Genomic DNA, 13,634 nt, shown 5'->3' with positions numbered 1-13,634 from the left:
ATTGTGATCTACATGTGTGCATTGCTGTGCCCATGCAAATCACAATGCACAATCCAGGCATAAGATAACATTGTTACTGAAAGAAGTTAGCAAAAATAATCTCCCCTCCTCCCATTTTCCCCCAGTTTTTCTATTCTGTGCATTTGACAGCATTTTGTGTATATTCGGTTTCATTCTTTCTCCTATATGGAGTCAGTTTCTCTCTTAATGAAAAGAGAAACTTTTCTTGTCTCTTATAAGAAAGATACTAAATCAACAAGGGCACAGAAAAACCTAGCTCTTGAATTTCAAAAGTTCTTTAGAAAGTAAAATTAAAATGGTGTTTAAAGAACACTCTTTCAGAAACTAGATTTTTTTTAAAAAATAAATAAAATAAAAATAAATAAAATAAAATTCACGTTGAGAGTATATCTGTAACATATGTACTTTACTAAGTGTAGCTGTAATTTAACTTAACATACACTGTATCAGAGGCATGTTTCTCTATTAAATAAAATTCCTAGAATATCCTTAGCAAGAAAACATCAAGTTTACAATACTCACTTAAAAAATAAAACAGATTACATATATATTGTGTAATTATACACACACACCATTTTCTCCTCAGCACTAACAGAATTCTGAATGATAAAATACACAATATAACATAGATTATCTAATGTATTATTACCTCATCTAATTGGAAATAAAGGTCGCCAATGAAGTCATCATCCCTCTTCTGACATGTATTATTTACATGAAAAATTCCCCCCTTCACTGAACTTTCAATTGAATGTTCCCCCATTCTATTCAAGGAGATACTGAGGTGTTTTTGTAAATCTATTACAGTGGGGGCAAAGAAAGCAAATGCTGATGCAATTTGAAACTTGACCATTATTTCCAGTGTGTCTGGTTAACCATTGTTTGCTACAGAACAAAGAGGGCAAAAGAACCAAGCAGCAAATATTACACAGAAAAGGCTCCCGCTTCTAGCAGTGAAATAAATATTTACCTCTTAAAAAAATGTAAACTTTATCCATGCTTACCCTGTGTGAATGCTGTATTTCAGGACAACTTGGATAACCCTATTGATCTCTGACAATAGAGGACAGTACTCATGGCAATCACTTTGTAAACATAACAGGGAAGGCAAGTGAGCCTGAACAAAGGTAGGCTGATGATATATTCCATTTTCACATGCAGCTCTGGACTGACCTCATGAGCTGCTAACATCCTGGACTCCCACTGCCAGCCAAGTCAGTGGGATAGGAGGCTGCTCACCACACCTCATGAGATCGGATCTAGAGACTACTCTGAATCAGGGTCATTACAAATCAATAACCAGGTTGTCATAATGAATCTGATACCGTCACCAGTTTTATTCCTTTTCATTTTAAACTTCTGAACAAATCATGTGTTGTTCAGGGCCCCTGAGGGCGAGGAGACAAAGAGAAAGAAGGGGCCTGATTCTCCCTTGCCTTACACCTTCTGTAGTCATTTACCCCGGGTAAAGTGAGTGCAAAACACTGCTACTCCTATGCGGTAACATCTCATGCTTGCTTTGCCCAGGTGCAAATGACTGCAAAGGCAGCAGTGAATCAAGCCCTCAGTGATCTGGAGAGCTACCAAGGAGGGTAAGCAGAATGAGCTACTGCAGCCAATGGCATTCCACAACCACAAAGGAGTGCTGGGTGCTACTCAAGGGTCAGGGCCATTTCTCCAGCCTCACTTGTGTATGCAGCATGCACCAACCAAGGGGATGCAATGCCCCTTTTCAAAGGAATAGCAGTGTGCATCTCACCATATGTTCCCGAGGCTGTTCTGTCCAACACAGCAAAAAGGCATCAGAGCAGAATTTTATTCTTAATGATTCCACTAGCAATGGGCTTGATTCTGCTCTCGTTTGTACCAGTATAAATGTGGAATAATTCCAATGCAAAGGAGTTAATCTGAATTTATACTGCTGTAACTCAGAGTAGAATTTGGATCCATCTTTCTTTAAAATAATCACTTTCAGATGAAAACTTATATGCTGAGTTTCAGCCCAAGGGAATTATTAATGGCTGAGTTATAAACTCTGAGTAGCAGGGGAGGTACTTTGACTGGACAGCAGCGAATGAGAGAATCCAAAACACATGTGTAGCAGAATGGGGGAGGCAGGGGCTGTCCCCTCCACTCCCCCAATCCTTCTCTTCAGTTCTCTGCTTGGCCATTGGTTGGGCAAAGAGAAATGGAGCCAGCTGTTTGGCTGCTGTGCACCCTCCCCCAGGTCCTTGCCTATGTAAATTAAGCCAGGGCTTACCTCTGGTTAGCTGTCCCATGGAAGATTAGCAGCTTTGCCAAATATGATGCTGCGGATCTTTCCTATCGCCTGTTTTAAGAGGTCAGGAAGGAATTTTGTCCCAAACCACCAAATTGGCAAGTAGTCCTGTGAGTTTTTTCACCTTCCTTGTAGCCTTCTGGAGGCTCAGTTGGGTTAGAAACAAGGATTCGAGGTTCCTATATTGTTGTTAAACTACCGACTCTTCACAACTGTCAACTGGTGTCCAGTGCGAGTAAAGACTTAACTGCCAGCTCCCAGAGGTAAATGAGACCCAGGATTGTGCAAGTGGACTGTGTGCTTATAAGGGGGAAGGAGCTTGAAGTTTTTGCAGACTGAGTTTTCCCCCACCCAGCATTGTGGCTTCTGTCACTCCATCCCCTTAACGGGGAGGAAGGAAGGAGAGGTTTCACAACTGAATTGAGACTGTGGGGTACACCAGGGATGGCCTACCCTAAGTTAGTTTTTGGTTCATGATAAAAGCCCTGCAACATGCAATGCAGAACCAGTTAAATGGCTGGTACATGACAGCTGGGGGCTGGCAATGTTGTGCCCCTCTCCAAGATATAATTAATAACGTTGCAGCCTGCCATTTAAACCCATCCCATGTGTCTCACAATCATTCACCTGCTTCTCCTTGTCCAAGAAGGCAGATAATTAAAATGTTGCCCTGCATCCCTATTCAACACAAGGATTGGAAAGCATTTTTATTAGGTATTTGGTGCTTATTTTTCCTAGTGTGCAGACCTCATTTCAGTGTCTCAGGCCAATTTCACAGCTGATTCTGGGATCATTTCATATGTATGGCTGTAAGCACCTCCTAAGTCACAATGCTGGAGCCACTGTGGGCCAGATCTCCAGCTGGTGTAAGTCAATACAGCTCCACTGACTTCAATGGAGCTATGTTGGTTTACGCCCACTGAAGGCCTGCTGCTATGTCCGCAGAGGCCAGATTATATATTAGCATAGCCAATTTAAAATAAAAGTGACAGACGGGGAGGCACTTAGGGCCTGTCTACACTTAAAATGCTACAGCGAAGACACTACTTACGCTGAATGGAGGGTTCTCCTGTCACCACAGGTAATCCACCTCCCCAAGAGGTGGCAGCTAGGTTGATGGGAGAATTCTCCCATTGACCTAGCACTGTCTACACTGGGGGTTAGGTCAGACTAACTGCATCGCTTAGGGTGGTGGATTTTCCATACCCCTGAGCGACGTAATTATACCAACAGAATTTCCTAGTGTAGACCAGGCCTAAGAGTAGTAAGACTGTGAAGGAACCAATGATAGAAGTGGAAACTGAGCGAGATGGGGAGTAAGAGCAAGACAAACACCTATGAAGTATGCCAGGTCTAGTCCAGGGAGAGGCCAACGCAGTTAAAACAAGAAGGACAAGTCAATGAATGGGAATGAAGATGGAGGTGCTGTGCAGGTCAGCTTCTTCCTGAGGCAAACATTGTTGATTACATAATTAGTGACTGAAGTTTCATATGGGAGGAGGCAACATTTTGGTACTGAAGATTTTCAGCATTTTAAATCTCCAAGGGACATATAGGCCCAGCCCAGCCACTCTGAGTCTTTGTTGACTACTGATTCTTTATCATCTGTCAGTTGCTGACAGTAGAGGAGAGGACATATTAACCAACCTTGAACTGCAAGCTGACCGTGGGTTTCCGGTGTTTGCTTCCACATTTAAGGGTGTCTTGGCTGTTGCGACTTGAAACGTGTTCAAACAGATCATAGATAAAATCAAGTCTGAAATGGGGAAGGAAAAACCTTTACAAAATATCCCGAGACACCACAAAATTTACCATAGTACAATCCTGAGCAAGCTTAGCTCCTTAAAGAAAAATAACTCTTATTGACTCTCCAACAACAATTAGCCACCGACCTTTCAGATGTATCATTTGTGCAATGAGGCCAAGAAAAAATAGTCCAAATGCTACACACTGCATTCTCAACACCTCCTCTTGGAAATGAATGGCTAGATCTTATCATCTTTATCACTTTTTACTTGATCGTCATTCAACCAATTGACCTTAATGGATGCTACACTGGAGTGAAGACCAAGAAATAACATTTCCTGTTTGCTTTTCACAAGGGTGCAAATAACTGTGTGTGGGAACTTAAGCTTCAGCACTTAGTTGTGGGTGTTGTATGTACATTACAGAGGACTACAGGAGGCCCCTCACACCACTTTGACAGCAACATAACCGCTGACTTGAATGGAATTGTTCCTGATTGATACGAGGGTAAGTGAGAAGAGAACCAGGCCCTATGGCTTTAACTCCCCTGTTGCATTTAGCTGCATATTTCAGCTGGGAGAAATGTGACCTCAGGCATAACATGAAAACATAACATACAATTAGGGATTTATTAAAAGGAAAAAAATTTAAAGCACCTAAGGGATTTAAGAGCAGCACAAGTCCCACTGGCTTAAATCCCTGAAAATCTCCCCGCAAGTCATTTACTACATTGCTGTTGTTATTATTTGTGCTATTGTAGCACTAGGAGCCCTTGTCACAGATCAGGACCCCACAGAGGTTGGCACTGTACAAACAATGAACAAAACGATGGTCCCTGCTGCAGAGAGCTTACAGGCCTGATCTTCAATTCCGTGTGCACCCAAACTCCAAGTAAAGTAAGGGTCAGGAAAGTGCAAGGAATGCAGAATCAGGCCTTATGAGAGGCGGGGGAGGGGAGACAGAGGAATCATACCTACGTTTGGTAAAGCACCTTGAAAATATGAAGTATCCTGGGCCAGATTCTAATACATTTACTCACACTGAGTAGTACCTTACTCCTCTAACACATGCAGTGCAACCGTTAGGAATAAGGTACTCTACCGCCTGTGTGAGGGTATCAGAATCTGGCCCAATGTGAGAGAATAGTGGTATTATATTTGGAACTGTACACAAGAGAAGTTTATTAAGTGCCCATCTCCTTGGCCACTTGTTTGTTGCTCACTTCTCCTCAGACCAATCCTACCCTGTACGTACTGCTCTCAACTCCCACTGAAATCCGAGCATGTGGCAGCTCCCAGGATCATCCCACGATGCAAGTGCACCAACATACCTGCTTTCACGTAACAAGTTTAGGAGATCATCTCTGAAAGTATCTCTGTTTTTCTCTAAGATTCCCCTGACATCGTACTGGACCTAGTAAAAAGCAGAACAGGCTCAAATAAAAAGCGCAGTCATTAAGTACCCCTCACAAAGGCAGTACCATAAAGTGCACTGAGGGAACAGAATGCTTCAGTTAATTTGTGAGTGGTTGTGATTCTGAAACACTGTTTGGAAGCATTATACCAAATGAAGAAAAGAAAATTACCTCCCCAGCGTAGTGTTTCACTCCAAAGTTGTGAACAGCGACTCTTGGTTTCACATAAAAGGAATTGTTCTAATTTAAGGAAGAATAAAAACATTTTAGTGGAGAAAACAATTGGAATCTAGATAAAGGGCCAAGTAGTCTTCAACCTGAATTTGTCCAAACCACTGTCTTTCAGTGAACACCCTAAAAGATTAGTGCTCCAAAAGCAAACAACCATATCTATATTTGTAATAGGATTTGTTAGCCTGGAGCTGCTTCGAACACGGTAACAGGATATTTATAGTACATTAAAAGGCATTAGACTAACCCTAAGCCATCTGGCTAAGTGATCAGTTAAAGACACAGTGGACAAGAAGGGCTTGTCTTAACTGGCAGTTGTCAGGTTAGGTAGTTGTGAAAACAGCAATATGCCTGTATTAAAGGGGGTGCAGTAGCCATGTTGGTCCCAGGATATTAGAAACACAAGGTGGGTGTCCATATTCAGTTGATCATCACCTTTATTGTATAAGAGCCTCTTTAATATAAAGACAAGGTGGGTGAGGTAATATCTTTTATTGGACCCACTTCTGTTGGTGAGAGAAACAAGTTTTCGAGCTCCACGGAGCTCTTGCTCAGGTACACCTTTCCAAGACCTGAGGAAGAGCTCTGTGTAGCTTGAAAGCTCATCTCTCTCACCAACAGAAGTTGGTCCGATAAAAGATATTACCTCACCCACCTTGTCTTTATATTAAAGGGGCTCTTATACAATAAAGGTAATGATCAACTGAATATGGACATCAGGCCAAATTCCGGTCTGTTATCTCAATGTAAATCTGGAGCAACTCTGGAGAAGTGAATAGAGTTACTCCGGATTTACATTGGTGTAGCTGAGATTAGAATCTGGCCTATTTCATTACCTTTCCATATACCTATCTATGCATATGGAAGTATCTATACACACATTGCGTATTTTCAGATAACAAGCTCCCTCTTGCTGCCACTGAAGCAAGTGACTTGGCCACTGACTTCACTGGGAATAGAATCGGGCCTAATATGTACTGTAAGATTATGCATCCATGAATATGACTCGCAAACCTCTGGAGAAACAAAGGATCTTACAAATGGCACACTAAATAAATTAGAGTATCACATACGGCGTGTTGGGAGTGTAACTTCTCCAACAAGGTGCAGTCAGTCGCTTGAGGAAAATGACTCTCTTCATTGATTAGTGCTAGCAGGCCAAGTTTCTAGATCAGTAAAAATAAAGAGAACAAGGATGAATTAGCCCATCGAGTGTTTACACTGATCTTTCTACTAGTGAAAATCGTCTTGAAGATGCTGTCAAGAGAGGCATAAGTGAACCAATATATCATAAAAACTCTCACAGGAAACTGTAACACTGTTAGAGAAAAAGGATTCCTCTGGGAACGTAAAGCAGGTAAAAGCAAAACAATGGAGGAAAAAGCAGTTATTGAAAACGTGAGCACTTTTTTAGCCCAAAGTCACTGTTCAAATGAAGGGGATTTATCCTGTTTTTCTTAAAAAATTGCTTTGGGTGAGCCAATAGTCCAGCTGGAGCTATATTCTGAATAGCTAGAAATTGCAATGTGGTTATTTGCACAAGTATTCTCAACCTGAGGTTAGAGAAACACTTCCAAGTGGTCCACAGAGCTGCTTCTGTCACAGTGTTGAAGCATGTATCTTTCTTCAAGTCAGTTACTGATAACTGCATAACGATCTAGGACTCTTTTAGGGTTTCCAGAATCTTTTTAACAAGCTAAATTCAAATTTTAATAAACAACACCACATCTAATCTTTTATAAGTTCTTTGCAGTATTGATTGATTCTCACAACAGCCCTGGGAAGCGGGCAGGTATTATAGTTCTACCGAAAGGGATACTGAAGTTAAGTAACTTGTCCTATGCCCCAAACGGAGTCGCTGTTGAACAGGGACAGGAACTCATGAGTTACTGGTTCCAAGGAGAGAACTTAAATAGATTTCACCTCTCCTCCACCCCAACGAAAACCACATGCACTCACACATATCAACACTGTGCAGCTGTTTCTTGACTTTCCATGTTGTGTTTTTCTTTGGTGTACATTCAACCATAATCAGTTTCATGGATGGAAAAGAACTGGGGGAGGGGAAACTAATAAAAACACAGGAGGACAGAAATAAATTGCAAAAGTGACCTGGAGACACTAGGGCAGTGGGGGAAAATGGGCAATAAGAGAAGACTAGATACATTGAAATGCAAAGTTTAACATTCAGGAAAAGGAATTTAAGAGCAGAGATAGAATATATAACCCCCATCCCAACAAAACCCCACCCAACAAAGCAATTTAAAAATTGTGGAACTAATCTGATCTTTGTCACCCATCCTACAGTTCATTCTGCTTGTATGTTTCATCTCTTCCCCCCCAGCCCTTTGTATGTCTTGTCTATTTAGGTTGTAAAGATTTCAGGCAGGGACTCTCCCTTTATCTACATTTCTACAGTGCTTAGTGCAACAGAATCCTGATTTTGGTTGCAGTCCCGAAGCATCACACTACTGGGAATCTTTCTCCAAGCTATCTATTTAATGATCTCCTAATACATTCTTGTATGCAACCATGCATTGCAAATTATAGGCAAAGTGAGGAATTCGGGATTGGGAGGGGTATGTGTCCATGAAAGTGTACTGATCCTATGAAAGTGATACACAATCTACTAAAGTTTGAAAACCACTGTATTAAAAGATCAACATTTAAACAAATAAAAGATAGTCTGCCTTTTGACCATATGCTGCTTTAAAATTCCTGCTTACACAAGTGATGAGAACACAGTAATTTGTCCATGCATACCACAATATCAAATAACGTATTACCTTTTCAATAAGGTCCAGGCACTCTCCGTTGTCTGTCCAGTCAATATCTTTCCAAACTAGCCCTTCTCTAGTGTAAGAAAAGAGGACATTTTATTCATAATTACAAAAATGTTTTGGGGGGGGGGGGAGTTGTTATGCCTACCATGCAAGTTAGAGTAAAATCAATTTAAAAAAAAAATAATGATATGCAGCTATAGGCCAGGATTTTTAAAATGTACTTATGGGAGTTAGGCACCCAAATCCCATTGAATTTCAAGGATTTGGTTATTTCTCTCCCCTAGGCACCTTTCAAACTCCAGCTGTAATTCTTACCTGCTATATTCCAGTTGCTCCAAGGAAAAAATGTGCTTGTTGAAATATTCTTGAAGCTTTTCATTTGCATAGTTAATATTGAACTGCTCAAAACGATTAACCTGAAAAAACACAGACATTCAAAGGTAAATACTTCCAATACCATTCGTTTTGTAATGATATACTGATTCATTTTAAGTCCTAAAGCATTTGATAATCCAGTTCTAGAGATGTTACGGGGAATTGTGGAACAATGGCATACATAAAAATTAATGAATCAATTCCCAGCAATTTTTTTGGAACATACCTCAAAGTTTTCAAATCCAAATATATCAAGAATTCCGATGGACTTGAAATCTTCTTTGCCTCTGATTCTGCTGTTGATTTTTTTAATAACCCATGCAAAACACTGGGAGTAAAGTGCCATAGCCACAGAATCTCTGCTATCTACTGCCTGCATTGGAGAGGTAATACACAGCATAGTAATTTAATTAGAAACCACATTTTGCCACTGTTCTTTGCCCAGTGCAATGAAAAAGTACAATACATGCAGTTTCATATTTCCATTAGGTATATATACATTACATTGATTACAATTAAAGCACTAATGATTGAAAGCTCTACTGTGAGTTATTATAATTCAGTATTTATACTGCATTTAAAAAGAAGTTAAGGTTTCAAAGTCAAACACTCAAAAATTAGGAAATACCACAATTAAGGGTGCCTGTGCTACCTAAATTCAGCTCTTTTGTATGTAAACATATATATGAATGTACAGTATGCTTTTCCCTAATCTCATTCTTAGAAGTGGCTGAATCCTATTTTGCTGAAACTTTCCAAAACTGAGCCTGAGGCTGGCATCTATCTGGCTTGGGAAATTTTAGCCCAAATGGTTCAAGTCTGACAAAGGTACAGGCAACTAAAAACAGGATCCTATAGTGAGAAGTGTCGAGCAACTTTAACCAAGGAAGCCCTTCCTGCTCCACCTATAGAGGTCTATAAAATCATGAATGGTGTGGAAAAAGTGAATAGTGCTATTTACCCTTTCCCACAATTCAAAAACCAGCAGTTATTCAATTCAATTAATAGGCAGCAAGTTTAATACAAACAAGAGGAAGTACCTTTTCACACAATGCATAATGAATTGTGGAACTCATTGCCATGGGATGTTGTGAAGGTCAAAAGTATAACTGCACTCAAAAAAAGAACTAGATAAGTTCATGGAGGATAGGTCCATCGATGGCTATTAGCCAAGATGGCCAAGGATGCAACCCTATGCACAGGGTGAGTCTAAACCTCTGATTGCCAAAAACCCGAAGAGGAAGACACGGTGGATCACTCCAACTGCTCTGCTCTGTACACACCCCTGAACTTTGGTACTGGCCACTGTCGGACACAGGATACTGGGCTGGATAGACCATTGATCTAGATCAGCATGGGAGCTCTCATAGTCTTATAATTACAAGATGGGCATCCATAGAGATTTCTCAAAATCTAAGGGCCAGATTCTTATCCCACACTGAATAGCTCTGAACCGCAAGAGCAGCCTCACTGAAATCCAATGGAGCTACTTGCAGAGTAAGGTACTACTCAGTGTGAGTAAGGATATCAACAGAACACGCCCCTAAATAAATAATTAGGTGGTGTTACCTTCAAGGCTCTCCACAACATTTCTCATGATTAACTCTCAAGTGCTGCCTCCTTTTATGCTCCTTTAATCCTGTTTGTTCGGCCCAAACTGCTAATCTGAATGCCCCCACCTCTTTTGTACCCCTTTTCCACCCTGCCTCTGCCATGCTTTCTTTCCTGCTGCTCTCTAGGACAGTAAGGCCCTTCATGACCTTGGGAACTACACTTCCATTCTCTCCTCCTCTCAGCCTAGTCTCACAACCCCTTCTTCAAGGAGTTTTATAAATTATATTTTTGTATTTTATGAAGTAAGATTTTAAAAAACAAAATGTAACAAAGAAGCAGCATGCATTAGCTTCCCAAATGACTGGACAACCAAATTGTCTCTGTGACTTGTCCACCTCTTCTTCCCCACCCCATGAGGTCATCTACTCTTGATCCTGTCTTAATTTAGGCCTTAATCCTGCATTGGGATCTGCTAGCCTGGATTCCTGCACCTGTGCAGAGACTCATTAAAGTCAACTGGACTCTACAAAAGGCACAGGGCTAGTGGATCCCATGCAGGATTGGGCTCCTAGACAGGCAGGGATTTGGTCTTTATCTGTATTATAAAATCCTATGCACATCTCTAGCATTATGTGACTCAAATCATAACTTGTTTTTAAACCACGTTAGAAAATCCTGTAATGTACTGATTACTTGAACCTGTGCCCCACTCCCCAACAAGTTATCTGACTAAAATTCTGATGTCAGCTTCTTTGGGCCTGTCTACATAGGGACATTGAGGAAAATTAATCCAAATGAACCAAGGTGTAAATTAAAAGTGGATTATTTAAAGTGAATTAAACCCCTTTATGGACACAGAATGAAGACTACTTCAATTCTAAATTTGTTAATTCAGATTAATTTTCCTGAGTACCCCCATGCAGACAAGCCCTTATACATGCTTCATGCTGTTGGTTCATTGTAGTCGTTGAACTCAGTGGAACTCTATGCTGGTTTTAGATCAGCTGGAAGTCTGGCCCAATTGTTTTGTTAAAATATATCCAAAGTGGTATGTCTTTACCTGTTGTACACTGAGAGGTGTTAAGATTTCTTCTCCCCTGAGTATCATTGATCTCTGTGTCAATGCTTCAGTCAGCTGTGTTGAGTCCAGCCCAAGTAACTCTGCAGATCTACTCAGAGCTAGCAACAGAAGGAGCCAAAAATAAATACACACGTATATGCGGAAGGCACAATTATCGCAACATTTTTGTAACCTACTGTAATTAGAAGCAACACCAAAGCAGCTTCTGACAGAGATTAGAAAAAAATATTGAGTTGGATTCTCTGGTCTGCTACAGGCACTTTGCTCTCCTTATGCAAAGTGCTGGCAAAGGTAATGTAGCTGCCTTCTACACCAGACACCCCCTCACTTACAGCTGAAGCGAGGAGACGGTGGACACAGCTGAGCTCCAGTCCTGCTCTAACTTCCTTCCACTGAAGCCAGGCAGCCCTTAATCGGGGAACCACACCTGGCTCCCATCAGCCACCACTTTCATCCACCATACTAGAGTGCAGAATTGGTACCACCGTCTACTTCCCACTTAATTTACTTTATGCACTTGATAGCATTCTGTGTTGTTTCACTCAATTTTCACTCCCTTCCCTATTCAGTCGGGTTAGTCAGTTTTCCTTCTTAGTCATGTGGGTGTTTCACCCAGCAATAGAGGAAAGAAGCACATTTTAAGAAATAGGAAAACAACATGGTAAACCCAAAAAAATTAGCAAGGAAGTTCAGGGACAGATGAAATTCTGGAAAACATTGAACTCATATTTGAAACTGACTAAATTTCAGAGTGAGGGTGTCTCTTTAATTTTTCTTCTGAGAACCTATAATCATAAAGAAATTGTCATTCACAGAGGTCTAATCTCTCCTGAAAAGTGTGCATAAATGCAGCTGCTAATGCATCCCAGTACAGCATCTCGACATAGGTTAAATCCCTGTACTCATTTTCACTGTCAATCAAACCCAGTTATTAATGTCTGGATGCTCAACTTCAGAGCAACAAGGTTGAAATATTGCCTTGAAAATGCATTTACAACAAAATTGATACAGTGGTTGTCTAAATCACTTATTCCTTTTCCGTGCTCCTGAAACAATAAGATACAGTGTTATAAATGTGCACAAAAGAAAGAAGCTGATTTAAAACACACCCAATTCATTACAGATCACAGTTGGAAGCCTTTAATTTGTTCTTAACATAATAAAAATTCACACCTAATGTTATTGCTAATACTAATGTTTGGTTTTATGGATACAGAAATCTAATACCCACTTCCTCATTCAGGAGAGGGTACTTCTGCTTTCCCCCCCGAATCATGTAGATGTTTCTGGTGAATAGAAGAAAAGTTTGGCAAACAAGGCAGGCACAGTGCACTGAAGTCTTGAATCCAGAATGCACTTAAGTACATGCTTAAGTCCCATCAACTTACGGAAAAGCATTCCAAATTCAGGAAAACATTGGCTTCAGGGGACTTAAGCACATTTGAAAGTTAAGCATATGCTTGAGTTCTTTCCTGAACTGGAGGCAGAGTTCAGTGCCAAGGAGTAACTCATTTCATCTTCATAAAACACCAACGATGGCATTTTAACCATCATTAACAGATCTTAAAAAGGAACCAGAGACTTTTGTCCTGCATGGTTTCCAACACTGCTATTAAGCAGCCATGGATATTTCCTCATCCCATAACGATCTCACCTGTTTTGAAGGACACCTGTGCCCCACCAGCAGTGATAAACTCAATGTTCCCTAGATGCAGAATGCCAGCTAGCAGCCTAAGAACTTCTCGCACATCCTCCTTGCTGAACTGCATCACTTCCATTGCAGTCTGGAAGAAAATATTTCTTTCAGTTTGTGTTTGATTTTATTGGAGAATCAGAAACTGAAGTAGATGATAGAGGGTAAATTACAAAACACAATAACTGAGTTTTGCAGCCTTTAGCATTTGAAAGACATAGGAACAGTGGAATGGGAACAGCAAATGCATCTCTTGTTTTAGCCCTCAATCCACACAAGCATTTTAACACATGATGTGTGCAACTTTAAGCACAAAGTAAAACACTGACATCTTTAAACTCTCATCCCCCTGAGTGTCACTGACCCTCTAAGGAGCTGTTCCACTGCAACAGAACTTGATTAAAGATATGCATGTGCTTGGGTATTTTGCGAGATAGTAAAAAACCTCACTAATTTGT

At 40.6% G+C, this 13,634-nt stretch overlaps 1 protein-coding gene across 1 annotated transcript in view; it reads right to left on the bottom strand.

Annotated features, from left to right (window-relative positions):
- Positions 1–13,634, bottom strand: part of MYO10 (myosin X) — a 295,459-nt gene that overhangs the window by 86,924 nt on the left and 194,901 nt on the right. Inside the window, exons 10-18 of the mRNA XM_075125436.1 lie at positions 13,138–13,267; positions 11,463–11,581; positions 9,075–9,221; positions 8,789–8,889; positions 8,477–8,543; positions 6,764–6,856; positions 5,631–5,699; positions 5,376–5,458; positions 3,947–4,055 (exon numbers count right to left, since the gene is read on the bottom strand). Coding sequence (XP_074981537.1) covers positions 3,947–4,055; positions 5,376–5,458; positions 5,631–5,699; positions 6,764–6,856; positions 8,477–8,543; positions 8,789–8,889; positions 9,075–9,221; positions 11,463–11,581; positions 13,138–13,267 — 918 coding nt within the window. The remainder of the gene's footprint in view (positions 1–3,946; positions 4,056–5,375; positions 5,459–5,630; positions 5,700–6,763; positions 6,857–8,476; positions 8,544–8,788; positions 8,890–9,074; positions 9,222–11,462; positions 11,582–13,137; positions 13,268–13,634) is intronic.

Source organism: Caretta caretta, chromosome 2, assembly GCF_965140235.1.
Source record: "Caretta caretta isolate rCarCar2 chromosome 2, rCarCar1.hap1, whole genome shotgun sequence".
Classification (NCBI taxonomy): Eukaryota; Metazoa; Chordata; order Testudines; family Cheloniidae; genus Caretta; species Caretta caretta.
Note: the sequence above shows the minus strand (reverse complement) of the source record. Positions and strands in the feature narration are given on the sequence as shown.